The sequence below is a fragment of the Pseudonaja textilis genome, chromosome 2 (genome assembly GCF_049901715.1).
Source record: "Pseudonaja textilis isolate UNSWEBS1 chromosome 2, rPseTex1.2, whole genome shotgun sequence".
In the NCBI taxonomy this organism is placed as follows: domain Eukaryota; kingdom Metazoa; phylum Chordata; class Lepidosauria; order Squamata; family Elapidae; genus Pseudonaja; species Pseudonaja textilis.
Window position 1 is genome coordinate 111,759,197 of NC_141991.1, and position 19,663 is coordinate 111,778,859.

The 19,663-nt window shown below is 45.3% G+C and overlaps 1 protein-coding gene across 1 annotated transcript; it reads right to left on the reverse strand.

Moving 5' to 3' along the window:
* Positions 1–786: 786 nt before the first annotated feature.
* Positions 787–8,119, reverse strand: CBX4 (chromobox 4). Its single transcript, XM_026701802.2, has 5 exons — positions 7,904–8,119; positions 7,738–7,781; positions 6,662–6,727; positions 4,172–4,238; positions 787–3,256 (listed from the first exon to the last, which is right to left on the reverse strand). Exons 1-5 carry the CDS (start codon positions 7,970–7,972, stop codon positions 1,892–1,894), a joined length of 1,611 nt encoding a protein of 536 aa, XP_026557587.1. The 5' UTR covers positions 7,973–8,119; the 3' UTR covers positions 787–1,891.
* Between the last annotated feature and the right edge of the window lie 11,544 nt (positions 8,120–19,663).

Below are 19,663 nucleotides of genomic sequence, written 5' to 3' on the forward strand. Positions count from 1 at the left end.
TTGGGGTTATGAAACATCCTCTGAATCAGGGGTTTCAGTTACCACAGCTCAACCGCATTCTTTGAGGAAGACTGTTATTTGGCTTTCTTTATAACCTTTACAGCAAATAAGCTGCTGCTGTTGCTACCCACTAACTGTGCCATGTTCTTTATCTCTGCATGACATGCAAGGATAGGCAAAAACTGACACTCTCTGCTTAATGGTGAGCAGCATCCTGATGAACTATAGTTGGGAAATTAGCTAGAATGATTTGGTAAATGCTACCTATATAAAATTCACCTTCCTGCACACTCCCCAACCGAAGAGGGCAGAGCACCCATCGCGTTCTTATAAATCATTGTTAAGGCTTAGATGTCACAGGCGGTGGAGAAAGAAGCCTTTTACTATTATCTCATCTCATCTCAATGATTCATTATACTTAAGAAATTAAAACTGACTTCTTAAGATACCCATGTTTTCTATTAGGTATAGAACGCCACGAGCAAGATAATAGCATGTTCCAGCCCATTATGTACTAACCAGCCTGGTAATAATAAATGTGCGTGGCTCCTCCCTCTATCCTGCACAATTTCAGAAAGCCTTCCAGAGCAAAACTGCTTACCTATCACTTGCAAGCCCAGCTTTTGAGGACTCTCAGAGAACTTCGTGTGTCGTGAAGTCCCATTTGCGGCACCACAAGGTTATTACACGAGTCACTTTTGCCTGCGTCTGAAAAGCAAGCAGCCAGGTTGGCCACTTGACCTCAGGATCTCCCAATGTTTCAATAAAAGGACTGCACACCACCTGTCGTTTTTTGAAAGGTTTATAGACCTTTGTAATGACTGCATGACACAGAGTTTACTTTCCTCCTCCCTCTGGTTTCTGAAGGCACCAAGGTGCCTGTCAGGGGCTGAGGCCCTCCTGCTTCACAGCTAGCCTTTGCCATCCCGGCCTAGGCCAGCTGCAGAACATCAAATGCACTTTCCACATATTACCATTTAATATTTACATTCAAGCAATTCATAATAATTGGAAGCTTATAGTTTAGACATTTCTAGTAGCAGCAATTTCTATAATAGCTTTAGATTATTTGGGGGGGTTGCACAGAGATAGAAACATGTGTGTGTGTATACATATACATACGTGTATACATACATGTATGTATATGTAATGTACCGATATATGTATTTACACATACCGGTATACATAACATACACACATACACACCCACCAACTCTCTCTCTCTCTCTCTCTATGTGTGTGTGTGTATGTATGTATGAATGATGGTCCTGCAGTTTTACAAAAACAAGGAGCAAGGAAATCAAAAAGAGAAGTGGCTTTTAAAAAGGGAAGGAAAGAAAATATTCTGATATAGCTTTTTATATATATATAATATATATGTATTTAATATAATTATATATATATATAGGGCAATCTAGGGAACTCCATAAATCTAGGCTTTTTATATTTCATTATATAAATACCTACAAATAAATATAATCGCATGACCCACCTGGGGAGGCCTGCCTTCAGTTCAAACAATACATTTTTTAGCAACACCACATACAAACGGGAGCATGAACCACTGAACAAGTTAGCACTGTTAAAATATAATACTATAGAACTCTTCTCCCGTGAGTTAACTGGGGAGCCGGCACCCCTTGGTGCATCCTGGTGCCCGAGATTCTGACGGGCCAAGAGCGCCTTGCAGGAAGCCCTGAAGGCCGAAGGGAAGCCTTGCACCCAACCCTCCCCTTTTTCCAGGCAGCGAAGTGTGTTTGATCTCGAGAGGGCCTGCTCTTTGCTGCTGCTCCGCAGTGCCAAAGAGTTTCTCTGGGTAGAACGGTATCTTAGGGGAGGAGCCAGGTTGCCAAGGGAGAGAGCCAGGAGGAGGAGCTTGTCCCTAAGCTCCTCACACTGTCACATATTCCTTAAAGGTCACTGTCAGGCAGTTTGCAGTCACATCCGTAATTATTATATTCCCAAAAAAAGGCTTGAACTCTTGAACGGGCTCCTCTTCCTCCTCCACTTCAAAGTGCTCCACCTGCTTTTCTGGCTCTGGGACCAACGGTTCTGGTGACAATACCGGCACAATCTCCGGCTTCACCTGCACTAAACCAAGCTCTCTGTCCCCCCGAGCCTTGACACAACGCAAGTCTATGGGCTCATCTAAATCAGAGTCCAACAGGATGACCTCCGGCTGAGAGGTGGGAAAGGCCGGGGACTCGAGTTTTTCCGGGGTAGGAGAGTTCAGGCAGGTGGGGGCACTGATGCTCCGGGAAGTGAGGCGCTTCTTGCCGCTCTCCTTATCTCCATGGGGCTCAGAAAGGCAGCGTTTCCGGGAGCCACCATAACTGGGTGAAAGGCTCAGTCCTGGGGTAGGGGAGGTCTGCTCCTGCTGGCTGGGATCCAGAGCCCAGGCAACCAGGTTGGGCTTGGTGGTCAGCTGCAGAGGCTGCTGCTCAGGAACAGGCAGCTCTTGGCTTGAGGCCACTGTCTTGGAAGGGCTGCTTCTTACCTCAGGAGGAAGCTGACTGACCTCGGTGCCAGCTTTCCCTCTGAGAGCACTACTCAGCCACTTCTCCTCCCCAGGCTTTTTCCAGGACTCCTGCCTCTCTTCAGACCCTCTTTTAGTAGTCCTCTCCTCGGCCACCCGCTTCTTTGGGGGCTCTCCAGACTTAATCTTTACTGCCTGCATGCCGTTTTCCATGTACTTGCTCATGACAATCACAATGCGTCCATTCTTATTTTTGTTCTTCACAATTTTCATTTTGCCACCAATGCCGTTGCTGGTCACCCCCTCCCGGGGAGATGGTGTTGGTGGCCCTGTGCCACTGGAGAGGTTCTTCTCTGCTCCGTTCTTTCCTTCAACCCCACTCAAACCCTTGATAGGATTCAGCAAACTCTTTGTGGAGCCGTGGGACCACTTGTCTGACTGGGACATTAACGGGCTTTTGCTGTGCTCCAAGCAGGCCTGTCCTTGCTGTGGCTCCTTGTTGTTAGGCTGGTAGTGAGGTTCATACATCTTAGGGTCCGGCTGATAGTGGTGGTGCTTTTTGCTGTTCAGCTGATAGTAGTACTTCCCTTTGCTGTGCGACTGGTGTTTGATGCTGCTCTCCTTGCTGTTGGGCTGATACTGATGGTGCTTCTTGCTGTTGAGTTCGTACTGATGCTGCTGACTTTTGCCTGAGCTGCTGAGATCCAGCTTGGGCCTGTTCTCCACGGCTGGGTCCTGCAGGCCACTGAGGATGTTAGAGCGACGTGCAAAAGATGGCAGCTGTAGGGGGGGGGGGGGAAATACATTAGGAATTTCAGAAAAGCTTCTGGAACTGATCAGAAGAAACATCTGGCTTGACAGCTCAGAAGACTTTAGGAAGTCATGATAAAGGGATGCTCTTGCTGTAACTTTCCCCTGGACAGAGCCATAGAGGAGACGAGAGGAAATAAGGCATTATTTCGCCCAATCACCCCTTTGGGCACAAAGGCAAAAACACTACATAAGCAGCAGGAAATGCGGTAAGCCAAGGAAAAGCAGCCGCCAGGAATACAGATGAACAAAACATCCTACCCATTGCAGCTGCATGCCTTTTCTCTGGCCAGTGGCTCCTTGGCCCTTCTCTTTGCTAATCCTTACACCCCAACTAGGCATCATCCTTCCTAATTGCAAGGATTTTTTTTTTTTCCTAGAGAAGGCAAGCCAGTGAGTTGTAGCCAACAGACTTCCTTCGGCTGCTTCCCAGAAATCTTATAAATCTGGAAGACACCATCATGGGTTTTCAGGATTCAGCCCAAGCCTGATGAATATTGTGTCATGTTAGAGTCTGCACTTGGCCCTGGGGCCTTCTGAAGCTGCTGGGTGTACTGGTTGTAACAGACAAAGAATGGATAGAACAGGGCTTCCTAAGGCATTTATAGTTAACAAGGCAATTGTGCACATGGGTCTCTGAGAACATGATGAAATCAAGATGAAATTCTCCCCCTTGGGATATACACTAGAAAAGGAAGGGAATATTAATTAATTGAAGGAAAACAAACTAGTCACCAACAAAACCTCTCTTTTTAAAAGAAAAAAAAGAACAGGTCAGCATGTTCAGCAAGATTCCACCTTCGGGGGTCAATTACTTTCACTTTTAGTATAGATTATTTTATTTTACTCCAATGAAAGAAAAGCAGCACAATTAATTGAATTTACCTGAACTACCAGTGGCTTTGGTTTTGGTCCTCGCTTGCGGTATCCCATAAGTTGCTCTTGCCTCTCCCTGAAGAAAGATTTTTAAAAAACCAACAAAAATAAAATTAGAAATGCTTGACTTCAGAAGCATATACATATCAACCTCTATCAACTATCAACTATGCTAGTTTAATACAAACAGAAGATGAAAGTGATAATCCTAGGCAGACTTCCTGGGAATAAGCCTCACTGAATCACTATGTCTTTTAAGGAGAGACACATGGGACCGCCCTGAGTGTTTAGAACACAGCAGCAGGAAGAGACTACAGGAAACACAAGGAAACATTGAAAGGTCACAGGAATTAATACCAGTCAGTAAGCATGGCTCCCCCTCAAGGGCCTGTGCTATAGACAGCAACGACATCCAGAAATAAGCAGGAAGGGAGGGGAAATTATGTATTTTCATACAGCACATATTAAATGGGCAGATCAGAAAGTGGAAAAGCCAAGAGTTTTTTGGGGGGAGGGGGGTAGAATTATGTCACACATCAAGACACAGGAATGAGCTAATACAGGCATGCACACTCCAAATATAAATCACCAAGGCAAAAAAAAAAAATATTTTAAGAACTATAAAGATACAGGCAAGTCTGAAAATTTCTCCTTCCCACAGGGCCCAGAATGACACCAGTGCTGCTCAAACATCCAAAAGAGCCAGTTTAGATTTCAGCTATTTTCATTTCCTGCAAACCATTCCTCTATCTGCTCAAATTTCAATTGAGCATGAAACCAACTTCTTCTGAAGGCCGTTGTACACCTCAATTTATGAACTGGCTTACTATTTTGTTAAAAATTTGAATCCGAACCTGCTAGCAAACTCTTGAGTTTACTGACACTGCTGCTTTACAAATATCCTCAAAAGTAAGTCCCACCATGTTCTATGAAGCTTCTACTACAGCTTCAGAATATGTTCTGAGCCAAAACAACCAGCTTTTATTTGAAAGCAAAGAAGCTTCAGATGTGCAAGCCAGCCCTTCAAATCTCCTGGAAAACACAGCTGCTTCCAGCTAAATAAAACTATTTAGAACATGAAAAACTATTCTTCACTTCCATTGCTTTGCCCCATTCACTGTCATAGAAGGCATTCCTCTAATTCCAAATCTGTACTGTATTTTGGTGGTCTCCCATTCAAGAACAAATCAGCACTTACTTTTGAGGTCAGTGAAGTTGGGTCACATTAAGCAGAACAGTACTCAAGCATGCAGTATAAAAAATAAAATAAAAGCAGGCAAGGCTCCAAACGACAAATCCAGATTTTGTACAAACAGCAAAATGCAGTAGTTTGCAGGAAATGGCAAACCAGATGAGCTTCGGCCCAGAAGAAGAACAGGCTGCAGTGCTATAGGAACTATCAGCAACAAGCATCCAACTTCCCACCCAGGCACTGCCAGGGTGGCTGCAGAAGGCACTGCACTGGATGCTAATCACCTCATTAGGATTCACATGATAAGGCGCTTCTCCACACCGCAGCCTCAGAGGCCGCCCATTCACCAACAACGCGAAGGGAGGGGGATACTGCTGCTCCCCCCTTCCGGTTTGCTTAACGGCAAAGGAACCAAACCAAATTATCAACCTAATGCAGGAGAGGGAAGGTCACTGCAACTGGCCAGAGTGCCACGAAGGAAGGGCAGGAGAAGAAGCCACCTGAGGCGTGCAGGTTCTCCTCGCCCCCTGCAACTTGGGGACCCAGGGTTTCCCAATGTCCCCACATTTAATCCTTTGCAAGACCAAGGTTAGGTCGGAGCCTCCAAGCAGGATAGGGGCTCCGGCAATGGGGCCACATTTTAGGAACTCAGGCAAGAGCAAGAAGACCATCGCTGCCTCTTCCTCAAGGCCTGAAGATGACATTTGCCTCGAGGTCCAGATCCCGCAGGAAATCAGGCGCGCAGTCAGGGACAGTGTGTGTGTGTGTTTGTGTTGTGTGTAGCCCAGCCCTTCAACCTTCCCCACGCTCCTCCTAAGTATGCATGCATTTTGCGAGCTGTCACCGAGCTAGACAGGGCGAAAGGGGGGCCTCTTGCGCGGGCACTTTTGTGGTGGCGATTCCACCCCGGGAAGCTTGGCAAAAACTGCCAAGCGCAGAAGCAGCAGGGCTCAGGCAGCGCACACCCGCCGCCTCTCCCTTCTGTCAGGTGCAGGGCACCACAAGCCAGCAGCAAGCTTCAGCCAGGCAACTTCGCACTGCAAAGGAAGTCTCGCCAGGCAGTGAAGCAGGGGTTAAAACTGAAGTTCCGTAACATGCAGCACGACTTGCACAAGGCTGCCACGCTCCCGCCGACTTGCCCTGCACAGCCCAAATAGGGGGGGTGCGGTTTCCTCCACCGTTGCTGGCTCCTTCGTCCTCCCCCCACCCAACCGGCTGCAGGAGCAACTCCTGCGAATAAACAGGATGGGGCAGAATTCCAGAATTCTTGTCAGCAACCCCAGGCTCCCACAGCCAGACAAACTCACCTGTTTTGAAAAGCGATTAGCAGCCTGGGATCCAGGATATTTTCCTCCGGCTCCCACGTGTTATATCTTGCAAAAGATAAAAACATGGCATTTTTGGTCTATTTTACACATTAAAACAATAGCTTAAGTTAGTCATGCAGCAGTCTTTGGGAAACGAGCCCTGATTCGCTCTGATATCCGTCCTCTGTGCGGTGGGGCCATTTTAGAAGCTGGTTGCAATAGGCACCGCCCCCCCCCCTCTTTTTCCCGCTTTCTAGGACCTGTTTCAAACTGCGCATTCAGGACTGGCGCTAACCCGAGGAGGGGGATGGGTCGGATGGCAGGAGGGAGAGAGGTTCTGCCGATCTGTGTATTTAGTGCAGTTATTATTCCAGAGGAATTCCATGCATATTATAAAGAACGGGGTTCAAAGCCTCGCCGATCCCCTCAGGGAACCGGCCAAAAAGACTCCCAGGCTTATCCCTCCCTCCGCTATTTCTAAATCTGACGGCCCCTTTACTCCCCCCACCCCAACAGGCTCCATCGTTTCAGACTTCAACACCCCCTCCCCCGCCCCGCTCCATATCCCTTAGTTCATTTGCAGCTCCTTCGATCCAGCAAAAGTAGCCCAAGCCGAGGATTTGCTCGGGTTAAAATGTGCAGCTTCACTGCCAGCAGGACAGCAACCTGGTGACAGTGATAGCCTTTCGCCGCCCTCTTCATCCCGAGTAGATTCAAGGATTTCAAGCATGGGTGTTTTTTTTTTAATGGGTTTTCTCCTCCCTCTCCCCCGATCTCCGGGGCTGCTCAGTTCTGCAATATGGAGCCTGCTTTCCAAGGGAAAGGAGCCATTTTCTGCAACTGCTGCACATCAGTCCGCCTTGCCTTCCTCCCCTGAAGCTGCTGGCTCTGCACCCCCCGGCCTCTTTCTCTTCTGCCGCCTCCCCACTTAATGAGCTCTCCCTTTTTAACCCATGCATAAAAACGGAGGCACTTTTGGGGTGCCTGGAGCGTGGCATAATATTCGCGAGGGCTGGATCCGACAGCGGAGCCCGCGTTAAGGACACCCGGTGCCCGATTCCCTTCCCGGGACTTACTTAGAGGACCATCCCCTCCATTTGACGAGATATTCCGCTCGGCCCTGCAAGGGAAGGAGAAAAAAATGTCAGGAACCGGAGAGATCTTTGGAAGGCTTCCCTCAACCTCCCCTTCGGCTGTTCTCCAGTTTCCACCCTTGAGCTTCAAGACTGGCTGGTCGCTCACCTTCCGCATTCGCTGCTTTTCGATGCTTTCCACCGCGAAGACATGCTCCCCCACCGCCGGCAGCTCCATTTTTGTAGAATTGTTTTCGGGGACGGACGCGATCCGGAAGAGAGGTGGCGGGGGTGGGGGGAAACCGCGGCTTGCGTCCTGCAGAGAGACGAGTCTTCCTCGCCGCTCACTTCGCTTTTCCAGACGACTGAGCTGCAGCTTTTCGCAGCAGCGCAACTCATGCAAATCCTGCTGGGGACGTCAGAGGAGGCGGGGGCCTCGCTGCCTGTCAAAGAGGAAGGCGGCGAGACGATTGGCTCGGCGCTTTCGAGGGCTGGGAAAAGGGGAAAGGGAGAGGACTTGCGGGAGGAGGGGCTTTGCCTCCACCCCTCCCGTTCCCTTTTGCAGGCGACGGGCTGTGTATGCATGTTAGCTAAGATTTGGCTGCTCCGTTGATCAGCAAACCACCCTCGGTCCCCTCCCCCGCCTGGAAGGCTTCGAAGTGCGGGCAGTGCCAGGATCGAAATACAGTCCCGATGTCATAGCAGCGTCAGGGCCACGGAGACCACCCTCTGCCTCGTCCTCCTGAGCGATGCAGCCCAGAACCCCTGATTTTGAACGTCGAGGACCAACTAGGAGGGCGAAAAAGTTAACCGAAGCCACCTACTTCAAGGGGTTTTGGTGCGGCGCTGTCAGCAAAGCGGATCGTCCGCAGAAGCCGCGGAAAGCCCCAAAGAGCACCTAATTCATGTTCTTATTTCTGTGTTTACTTTCCCTCGCCACGGAGTCCTTTTACCACGGGAGAAGAGCTTTTTGGGGTGACTGGTGGCGATGAGTGTTTGGATTGGGAGATCCGGGAACTTTAGAGGGTAGTCCCGGGACAGATTGCCGTCTTTGAGTGTGAACTTGAAAAATGCGAAGTCCTTTGTGTAGGCTTTCTGACACTTTACCTTCCCTTTTGAGAGTCAACAGCTTCTTCGAGTTCGCGGCTGGATTTCAGCTTTGATCTTTTAAGGCCGGATTAATCTCTGATAACATGCATGAAATAATTCGTCTAGCTGCAATCTCCTTCTAAAAAAGGCCCCTGGGCTTTCATTTCCCCGAACACCAGGACTATCTCTTCGATTATTACAACTGATTAGTGCAGCTCGGCCACTTTAACTGACGCCGCGCGCACAGGGCGGGAGAGGGGTGGAAAAAAGGTCGAAAGAGCGGGGTGTGACGAGCTCTTGGAAGTAGAGTGGAAGGTGAGCGGGAGAAGCTTGGAAAGGCGGAGAAGGGGCAGGAGGCCAAGGCGGCAGAGATGGGTGCCTGGGTTGATGCAAGGATTGCATTTTATTAGTCCTCGGGTCTCGATCCCACGGAAGACGCAGGACTGCAACGCGTAGGAGAAAGATAACTGCCTGAGTTGGGTCTCCAGAGACCATGGAAGCCAATCAGCTGTTGATGGGGGGGAGCTATGAGAAAAGGAAAACAGCAATCTGTGATGGGTGGGGGAAATCTATTTTTTTCCCAAAATCGGCATAGATTTTAGGAGAGACCAAAATAAAAAATTTGGGGGTGAAGAACCGAAATTGTCCTCCCGGGAGTTAGGCAAAGAATCTCGAGGGTACTGCAGAGCAATCCTATGACAACTGGTGGGACAGTCAGCAAAACGGAGATGCCAGGGAAAAGCTCCATCTCTAGGCTGGCAATGGAAAAACGGAGAGTCCCAGAAATGCCCTTTTCTGTGCGGAATAACTTTAGAGAGTAATGTAGCTGAATGGGGTGTTTTATGGCAGAAATCCATATAATTTGATGAAAATTTGAGTCAGTCCTGTGGGCAACGTGAACAGGAATCTACCGTAGATATTTATTTCGCACAGCCAACACACCACAAAAGGCGCACGCACTCCATATTGCACTGATTCTGCAAAGGGCGCAGGACAATTCTTTTCCAAGGTCGGGTTGCAACATGTCAACAGGTGTTAAAGAACAGCTTCGGGTCTGCGGTCAGGTGGAATCCACACAAAATCCAGAAAGCGCATTATAAAGGGGTGGATTTTCAATAGTAAAGGAATGGTCCTTTCCATACTACCTAAAAAACAGAACCCGCGGACATTCAAGTACTGAATTACTGGAATCCGGGCTGATCTCGCTCCAAGGGACCCCTAATCTGCATCTATGTTAGGAAAAGGAATCGCCGGGAAGCAAGCGTCTGGAGTGGAGGGCGGAGACGCCCGCTGCTTTCCCAATACATTCAGCCCTTGGAAAAATAACTGGGCTTCGATCATTTCTCATTAGCTATTAATCACCTTTGCCTTCAAAACACAAGAAGATCGGGCGTTTAAAATGGAGATTTCACTCTTCATTTCCCCCTTTTTCTAGACATATATTTCTCCTGCGAATGGCTGGATTTTTTTTTTTAAAAAAATCTAGTTCCTCGGCAGCGCGCCCCCTACTGTCGTCTAGCTCAATTCAATACTGTTCTGCTATCTGAAAACTTAATTTGATTTAACGGGAGGGAAATATCAAAAACCCCGAGGATCAGAAAGTTTGGTAAGAAGAGAGCGGGTCGAGGCTTTATATAGGATGTCTTCCTTTGCCCTTGCAAAATGTGTGAATTTCAGCTGCCCAAGACTGCAATAGTCCACTCTCCTCAAATCAGCGTGGATTTCTCCCTCCCCCCTCCCGCGTGCCCGTCCCGTCTCACTCTCAAAGAGGACGGGACTGAGTTTAACTGGGCTGCGGCGTTCTCTCTCCTGCGTTCGTCCGCAATACCTTCCATATATGCATCTCAAATCCGAGGGGCCTTGGCACATTTTAAGATTCTGACCCCTGAGTGCTACCTAGCGGCGAGGGTGCTTCAGGTGGGGGGCCCTGACGAACCCTGCAAGTCAACCCCGGGGGGGAGTCTGCCCATCTGAGCGCAGGGAGGCTTGTGGTGGAGTAGCTCTAGCACTGCGAGCCTTCAGGATACGACGTTAAGCGCGTGAAGATTTCCCCCACTGTTTATAGATACCGTTTGCAAGTATGTGTGAAGCCGAACGTCATGGGTCTCTTTCTTAGGGCGGACCGGTCTGATTTCGTCAGCTGTCGGCAAAAGGAAAGGCAGAAATGGAACATTCTTAGCGCAGCTTGAAATCAGAGAGAGGGTTTGCCCGGTAATCTAATGGCTCTGGAGCTGATGGTTGCAAACTAGAGAAAGGACGCGCTGAAATCCCCCTCGCTTCCAAATAGCCCAAACAAAATGAAATGGCAGACTGATTTGAATGCTAAATGGCACACCTTTAAAACGGCTACATCAGTTTTCCTTCATTCGTCTCTTCCCCCAAATCTTTTTTTTCAACTGATTCGTCCCAAGTGGAGTAATTTAGGGAGGTTAAGATTTGCTTTCCGGTGTCCAATAGAAGCCCCACCTTCTGCCGGCATGTTGAGATGGACTCTGTTCCCTCACTAACATCCGACGTGACTTAATCATACGCAATCCTCCAAAAGTTGGAGCGAATCAAACCTGCCGAAACCAAGTGTTGCCAGCCGGTAGGAAGCGTCTGAGGAAGGCGGCTGAAAAGTCTGTAATAATTTAATGGTGCCGAAGGAAAAATGGCTGCCTGTGTTGGAAATATACAACACTACCCTCCCGCCCCTCCCCCCGCCGCCCATGGTAACTGGCACCAAAGGATTCCTCTATCTTTTAGGAACTCAGCTTGTTTCAGCAGCCCCTTCCCACGTCGAGAACCCAGTCTGCTTTCTTTCCTTTCCTGAGCGTTTCATCTGCTGTCGGGATCGTCCAGCAATAAGAACTTTAGAAGGGGCCGATCGATAACTTCCTGAGTTCATTTCAGCCTCTTATTATCAGTCAGCTTGTGCCAAGGAAGCCTTCTTGGTCCAGGATTCTGGTAAAATAGACTCTTAGTCCCGATCTTTTCTCCTGGTTTCTGCTGCATTCCTACTGAGAAACGTGGGCTTTAGGGTCCATATTATTATCACGACTGCGTTAAACCGGCTACCACGCTGGATTTCTGCTTTTTGTTTGTGGGACTCTGCCTCAATTATTTCCTGGACAATAGCTCTCTTTTTGGAAATCAACACTTAAGGGAATTGCAGAAAGTCAGCTAGAAATCTAGACACCAAAGGAAAAAAGTAGCCGGGCTAAAATGGGCAGAATGTATTTGTAATAATTGTCCAACTAGAGAAGTACGGGGATTAACAGCTGTTAGTTCAGACTGCCTTGTTCAGACATACGCGCCGAATTGGGTTTTGCACCTTGTCCTTATGCAGAAATAAGCTCCGAGTTTAATGGAGCGTCTTTCCAAGGAAGATTCCTTAGGAGAGCGGTCATAAATGGACACACGTGCACCCACTTCAAATTCCCCCTAACCCTTTCTAAAGCGAAATCTCTATTTATTGGAGCTTGTTAATTGAACCAAGGTTCCAATTCAGAAATATCGATCAACTGCTCTGTTTAAAAGGAAGCTGTTCACAACCCGAACTGAGTTGCTGCGTATATTTGAATGCAAATTCCATTACTACTGCAAAGAACTTTTGCAGGGGGTGAAAGAAACAATTTGGCAGGAGTCTTCATTAGACTGACATGGCGATCGCCTCTGATTCTGGGGTATCTAGGGGACCTCAATTTTGCCCGGAAGCTGCGGACAACCGGTATGGCAGCTTTTTTTTTTTTTTTGGAGGGGGGTGGTTTCGGCCGCTTGTTGAAGGTGGTTTCGCTGGATCCTCCGATGTGACATCTCAGAATAAGTTGCTGGTTGCTCCCAGGCCAAACGGAACAGGCCAGATAGGGAGAAATGAATAGCAAGGAATCCCCGACATAACGATTCGGCTGAACCCCGTTTCCATCAGGACCGGCTTGGAGAACTGATCTATAAGAGTCTGGGCAGGAAAGATGAAAACGGTGCTTAAAACGACGCTTGCTTTTAATGCAACCCGCAAAAAGTTCGCCCCCTTTCAACCGACTTCCCAAACTGCTTTTCCTCAGGCTCAGCTGTAGGAAGCGAGGCCCCCGGTCTCCAAGCTTTTCCTTGTACCCCGCAATCCCAGGATCCCGGCCAGCATTTCCCAGCGACGCAAGAAACGGCGCCGGCTCTTCTTCCCGGCCGTGAGCTGGTCTGCCGGGAGCCGAAAGGGTTAAGCTTTCCCGCATGCAAATGAGGCCGGAGTTGGCAGCCACGTGTGTCGCTCGTGAGAGGAGGAAAGCCAGCGCCGCTCGCTCCCTGCATTCCCGGCCTCGACCGCCGTCCGCTGGGACAGCGAGTGGCTCCATAGCGGCCTGGCTGAGCGGCGGGGAAACGCTGCCCATCCGTTCCCAGGCCCGGAGCCGAAGGCGGCGTTGCAAACGGGAGAAAAGGCCGCGGATAGTTCTTGAGGAAACGCGCGGGAAGCTGCCGGGCCTCGCTACCCGAAAACAGCGTTGGTGACTTTTGTTAGAAAAGATAACACCCCCTATGGGGAGGGTGGGGGGAGTTTTCCCGCCATTTAACGGGGAACTTTACGTTTTCAAGGTCACTATCTGATTGCAAGGTTATGGGGCGCTTTCAGGAAAAGGGACACTCGATCAAATGTATAATTGGATTTTTCCAGCTTTCTAGCTCCTTCCTCTCAAATGCAAGGCCCTTCTGCGAAGGCCGTTCATACATTCAGGAAGACTTGCATGGTGATTAGATGTACAGATCTAAGGCTGAGCCAGTTCTAAGGCCCTTTCTTTAGCAATTCAATGCCTCATCCAACAACTGCTGATTCAATAAGTATTGACCACATACATACATTAAGTTTCCTGGACTGGCCTCCTCCAGGGTTCATAGTGCTTCATCTCCCAAATTTATCTTCCTCATGGCTTGGGCATCAACAATAGCGTCACTTTAGACTGCACTAGTGAGACCACACTGGGAATACTGCATCGAATTCTGGTCTCTGTGCTACAAAAAAGAACCGAGACCTTAGAAAGAGCAGCAGAAATAATAAGGGGTCTGAAGGCTAAAGCATACAATGTACAGTTGAAGGAAGTAGATATATCTAGTCTAACAAAGTGAAGGACCAGGGGTGATATAGCACAGGGGTCTCCAACCTTGGCAAATTTAAGCCTGGAGGACTTCAACTCCCAGAATTTCCCAGCCAGCTGCTGGAGGGTCTCTCACAAAGAAGAAGTCGACCTATTTTCCAAAGCACCAGAGGGCAGGGCAAGAAGTAATGGGTGGAAGAGCGTTAAAAAGAGAACCAGTCTAGCTAAGAAATTTCCTCACAATGAGAGTAATTGTGGAATGCCTTGCCACCAGAATTACGAGTGGTCCATCACTGGAGATTTTCAAGAAGAGATGGGACAACCATTTGTCCAGAATGGTATAAAGTTTCTTGCCTGAACTCTTATGTTCTAAGTGCTAACATATTCAACCCAGAGTTTCCTTAATGCCTGGTTAGTGATGTGGCAGGTAAATCCCAGTGTCCATAAAAACCCCAGTGATGTCAAAATGGTTACAGGTCTGGTGATGTCATCAAATTCCATAGTTATTTCATGTTTGAGGCAAGTACTGTATATAAGTTGTGGCATTTTTGTGATGTTGCCATCCATATGTTGTCATCCTGTCCCTACTCATGGTTGCCCATACTGGCTAATTATTTAAAAGGGAGGCTATCTCCTCACACATCCCAAATACACCCCTGATCACTCCCTATAAAAGTCACCAGATATTAGAATGCTGAGGTGTTATATGGAAAGATTCTGCCAGCTTAAACAGAAAAAAGTAGTTATTTTCTAGAATGGGATTGGTGTAAAGTCCTGGCTTGAAGAAAATAAGCCCAGCATTCTAACCAACCAGCCCTCAAGCAATAGTCATTCCAGATCATGTATCCCAGCAACTGATACTCAAAGACCCATGACCTTCAAGGCTGGAAGTTTATGCAAATAGTCCTAATTACAACCTCAATTAAGCCCAAAATATCTGTTTTTAAGCAAGGCAGTTAAGTGAGTTTTGTCCTATTTCATGACTTTTTTGCCACAGTTCTTAAGCAAATCCCTGCAGTTGTTAAGTGAGTCATGCTTGTCATTAAGCAAATTTTGCTTCCTCCATTGGCATTGTTTGTTGGAAGCTAGCTGGAAAGGTTGCAAATGGTGATCACAACACTAGTTGTCATAAATACATGCCAGTTGCCAAGCAACCAGATTTTGATCATGTGACCATGGGAATGCTGCAGTGGTTGTAAGTATGAAAATTGGTCATGTCACTTTTTTCAGTGCCGTTGTAACTTTGAACAGCCATTAAATGAATGTAAGTCAAGGACTGCCTGTTTGTGTATTGTGTAGTTATGATATTCTTTCTTCATTTTCTTTTAAAGCCTTTGGGAAGCCAAGCTTACAAGAAATAGTGTGGATTAATCAGACAGTCACAGATATGTGTTGCTTCTCTAAACATGAGCCCTGGAATAACAATTACAATTACTTGGTGATACTAGAGATTATAATTATACAAAGCAATTGCTGCATTAACTTTCGTCTGTGTTTTGTGCCACATCAAAACAAGCCAAGCAAAACAATTCTCACCTACCCACACACACCCACACACCCCCAAAAATTAATTGGAGCAAATTCAATAACCATGTAACTAGTTGCATTAGTTTTAAAAATCCCAAAGAGGAAATCGTTGTTACTCTGTTACGGTTACACAAGTACAATAACTCTTGTGGCAAATGTATGATTGTGTAACTTCTGTAGATGATGTATCCATGACCAGAAATAACATAGAACAATAATATTAATACACACACACATACACATATTTTAAAAATATTTTGGACTTTGTTCTCCTTTAGTTACTTCTTCTTCTATCAAATGTTAATGAAGGTTGAAGATATCCCATTATTCACTGGTTGGCATCTTTTAAACATCTTCTTCCTCCAGTAACGACAATGATAGTGACAGACCTAGAATTACCAGGGGAGGGAGATATAGAAGAAGCTATCCATTGATACTGACAACCGTGAAGGCATTGCATGGAGACTGGCGGAAACAGAGAAATGATGAAAAGATAAGGGCAGCAGAGTTGTGCTTCATGTACCGTGTCCTGCCTTGAGTCAATTAGCAAACACATCATCGCACAAAGCAAGAGGTCTTCCAAATGGGTGGGGAAGATTGAATTATATTAGTATCCATTTAAAAAAAAACAGCTTATATTTCTATCCATTAAAAATGCAATCCTCTCAGTGGAAGGCTCTCGTGAAACAACTGGAGGAAATGGACAGGTATTGCAACAAGCCATCGCCTCCCCCCCCCCCACTCCTCCATCTTACATTAATTTGGAGAGTAGGCTTGTTTAGTTGTATATGTATTTGAGGTATGCTTTTGAAAAGGGAGAATGTAATGGAATAAAATGTTGCCAAATTTGTGTGTGTGTGTGTGAGTGTATCTAAGTGAAGGCATGTTTTCAATTTAAATTAATAAATTGAAATAGGATTCCAACGAATGAAAATTCAAGGACAAATGAACATGAGTTAAACCAGTGTTTTAAATGTTTTAAGAACAAAATTGTTAGCATAAATTGCAGTAAAATGTCAGCAATAAGAACTAAGGCTGTAGTGGTGGGACAACTTGGTGGCAGGACAGCTGCAAAAGATCCTAGGTTTAAACCCAACATTGCTAGGAAGACTTGGGCAAAACAAAACAAAACCAACATTTTCCAGAGAGGATTATAAATTTGTATTGACAAATTGAACTAGATAGATTCCTGATCTCTTAGGCTATGTTCTTTCTTCACTTGTAGAACACTAGTATTTTGATTATCACAAATCATATTCTTAGTGCATTAAAATCCATTGGTGAGGACATGGTTTCCTTTGTAACTCAGCACTATTCATAAACCCTTTATAACAAAATGGTGTTAACAACCTCATTTAAATTAAGATTACATTGTAATAGCAGTGCAGAAAAGCAGAAAAAACATTCTTTAAAACAATGGAAACACTTTTGTCAATCTAAACTGATAGAATAGAGCCTGGTTAAAACAACTTGAATATTTCAGGCAATATGGGTGTTCTTTAAGTATTTTGGATCCAAATAATTTATGGATGTTAAAGTCCAATAGCAGTAACCTGACCTGAGCTTAGAAAAATATTATATTCTATGCTATCTGAAGCTTCTAGGCCACATTCAAGGGCAACCTTGAAACATATTATTAGAGAAAGGGGCAGAATAGGAATTGACAGAGGAGACAGCAGTTTTTATATCGTCAAAAGATTTTGCTAACTCATGAATCAGCAGATAATATTTCAACTCACCCAAGAGAAAAGGCCATATATGTGTGTTTGAATAAGGTACTGGGTTGGAAGATAAGAATTTAATGCTATTTAAGATATGGAAGCCAACTATGTGACTCTGATCTAGTAAGTCCTTTTCAATCAAAGGAAAGTGGCCATGGCAAGTCACTTCTGAAAATGCTACCAAGAACACTGTGGACTTACCCAGTTAGTCAGCAGGAATCAAGACTGACTTGAAGGACAAAACAAACTTTCTTAAATGGACATCTACATATAGAAACCATTCTATAGTACAATAGCTTAATGTCATAAAACTGATGTTTAATGCATTATGGCAACAGAGGAGGAAAGCATTATATATTAATTTCATGGTCTAATTTTTCATAGTCTGAGCAACGTACAGATATGTGTGTGCTCCTGGGTTTATGATGGATCAGATGGGCATAGTTGCAAAGCATAATTCGGATTCTTTGCCTGAGGCGTAAGATATGTTGGGCTTGGTCAGATCCCATTTAAAGTAATGCAGGGATATTCATTAGGTTCTATGGAAGGGTGATATACTGTAAAATAATAAGGATTTTTAAAAATAAATCACTCACACCCAACAATCTCATAGCTGTCAGACAAAAAATCTAATTAAAAAGGAAGTGTGTGTGTGCATGTATGTGCATGCATCTGTTAATAAATCACCAAATCAAGTGAATGAAAGATAATTGAGTAGAAAAGAAAAGACTGCCACTGAATTTTTTTTCGGTATTAAAACAGGGCAACCTCCTTTCCTGAGACTGAAGAAGAACAGGAATCTTAGTTTGCAGTTGGAAGAGGTGGGTGGAGACCATCATTTGTGGACACCTCGGACTTTCAGCTGAACAAAGGCTGTCTCTGCACTGTCACTGACATGAACCAATAAAAACCAAACTGATATTACAATTTTGATTTCCCAGAGGGCCTGAAGGGGCTTAATGTAAGAATTATTATCCATTGTGAACAGAGGCTGATATAGAGGACCCACAGGATATGGCAGGGCTGGTTTCTTAAAATAAAAGGATCAGTGCTTTCTTTAAGGAATGCTAATTTTTCTACGGACATGTTTCTGCTAAGAATTCCTTCTGACACAAGAGAAATTCTTAAATTTCTCTGACACATTTAATCTAAGAAAAGACATACGCATGTATACTTAGCATACTCCCTAAGTCATTGGATCTAGGTGCACAGACATTGGTATATTTACAGGTGTGTGTGTGTAGGCAAAGTGAAATTGTACACGAGGGCCTTTCTGCAGGATTCATCTTCGTCGTCTGAATTTTAAATTCATGATTGCATCTCACAAAACTCACCATTTCCTCTTGGGTGGCAATGCTTACCGAAGTGCCAGTTAATCACTGTTATATCATCATCATCATCATCCTAACCATTGTCTTTTCACTATAGGATGAAGGCATCTTCTGTATGTTTCACACACACACACACACAAACACACTTGAATTCTTCGTGCTTCAGAAGAAAAATTCTTTTTCAGATACATATGCAAGAGAAAACTAGCCATGTACAAAAGCAGTTTCTTTTCCCAGACCGATTGCACTTAATTTGACAGTACTGTAATGATTATAATCAGGCTTATAATGTGTCTTTGGCTTCATTATACCTGAGAGTCTCATGAACTTTTGCTTTGTGATACCTGCCTCCTGAAAAATATACCATTTTACAAAAAACCACAGGAAAGCCACATTCACTAGAAAATGCTTTTATTTATCTTAATAACTAAGAGTTATTATATCAAGAGAGCCAATTTGATCGAATGCTTAAGGCACTAGGCTAGAAAACTTTGAGTTCAAGTTCTGTCTTAGCCACAAAAGCCAGTTGGGTGATTTTAGGCCAATTACTCTCATTCAATCCAACCTCACAGGGAAAATAGGAGGACAAAGTTATGTTGGATATGTGAGTTATTTGTAAAAATAATAAAGATGGGAATAAACAAGCAAACAATACCTTCCTGTAAAGAATATGATACAGAATCAGACACAATATGACCTTGATTCAGACAATCGTAAAATTATGCCATGCATAACTGTTGTATTGTCTTAACCAAGAGCCTTCTAAATCTTTCTTTTTTAATAATAGTGGACAGATACGTGACTATCGCCTCATAAATTAGCTACACTTCTCGTGCTCTTACGAAAGAAAAGGTAGTTATAAACACGCTAGAACCCATTTTTGAGTAAGCATGGGTAGAATTATATAATCAGAAAACAATGCTAGGCAACCCTGGGCATGTTTTTTTTTCAGGAAACAACCTGCATTCTTGGTTGCTTTTTTTAATATATAATATGGGGAACAAGTAAAAACTTAAGCATACCTCCCTGATTGAAAATATAATTGAATCCAGTGGTTTTAAATTGAGTGAAATTTTCCCTTGGGGAAGTATGTACAGGATTTTACTTCCCCCCCTTATCAAAATACAAGTTTTACGTGGATTAACAGCACCATAGGAGAGAAGAATTTCCCCCCATTTCCTTAAGATTTGTAGTGATC

What these genes read in the sequence shown, in the direction of transcription:
- CBX4 (XM_026701802.2), bottom strand. Translation starts at nt 7,972, where the DNA reads ATGGAGCTGCCGGCGGTGGGGGAGCATGTCTTCGCGGTGGAAAGCATC. An exon ending in CTAATCGCTTTTCAAAACAG is followed by an intron (nt 4,239 to 6,661) that starts GTGAGTTTGTCT and finishes ATCTTTCTTCAG; the next exon opens with GGAGAGGCAAGAGCAACTTA. An exon ending in CAAAGCCACTGGTAGTTCAG is followed by an intron (nt 3,257 to 4,171) that starts GTAAATTCAATT and finishes CCCCCCCTACAG; the next exon opens with CTGCCATCTTTTGCACGTCG.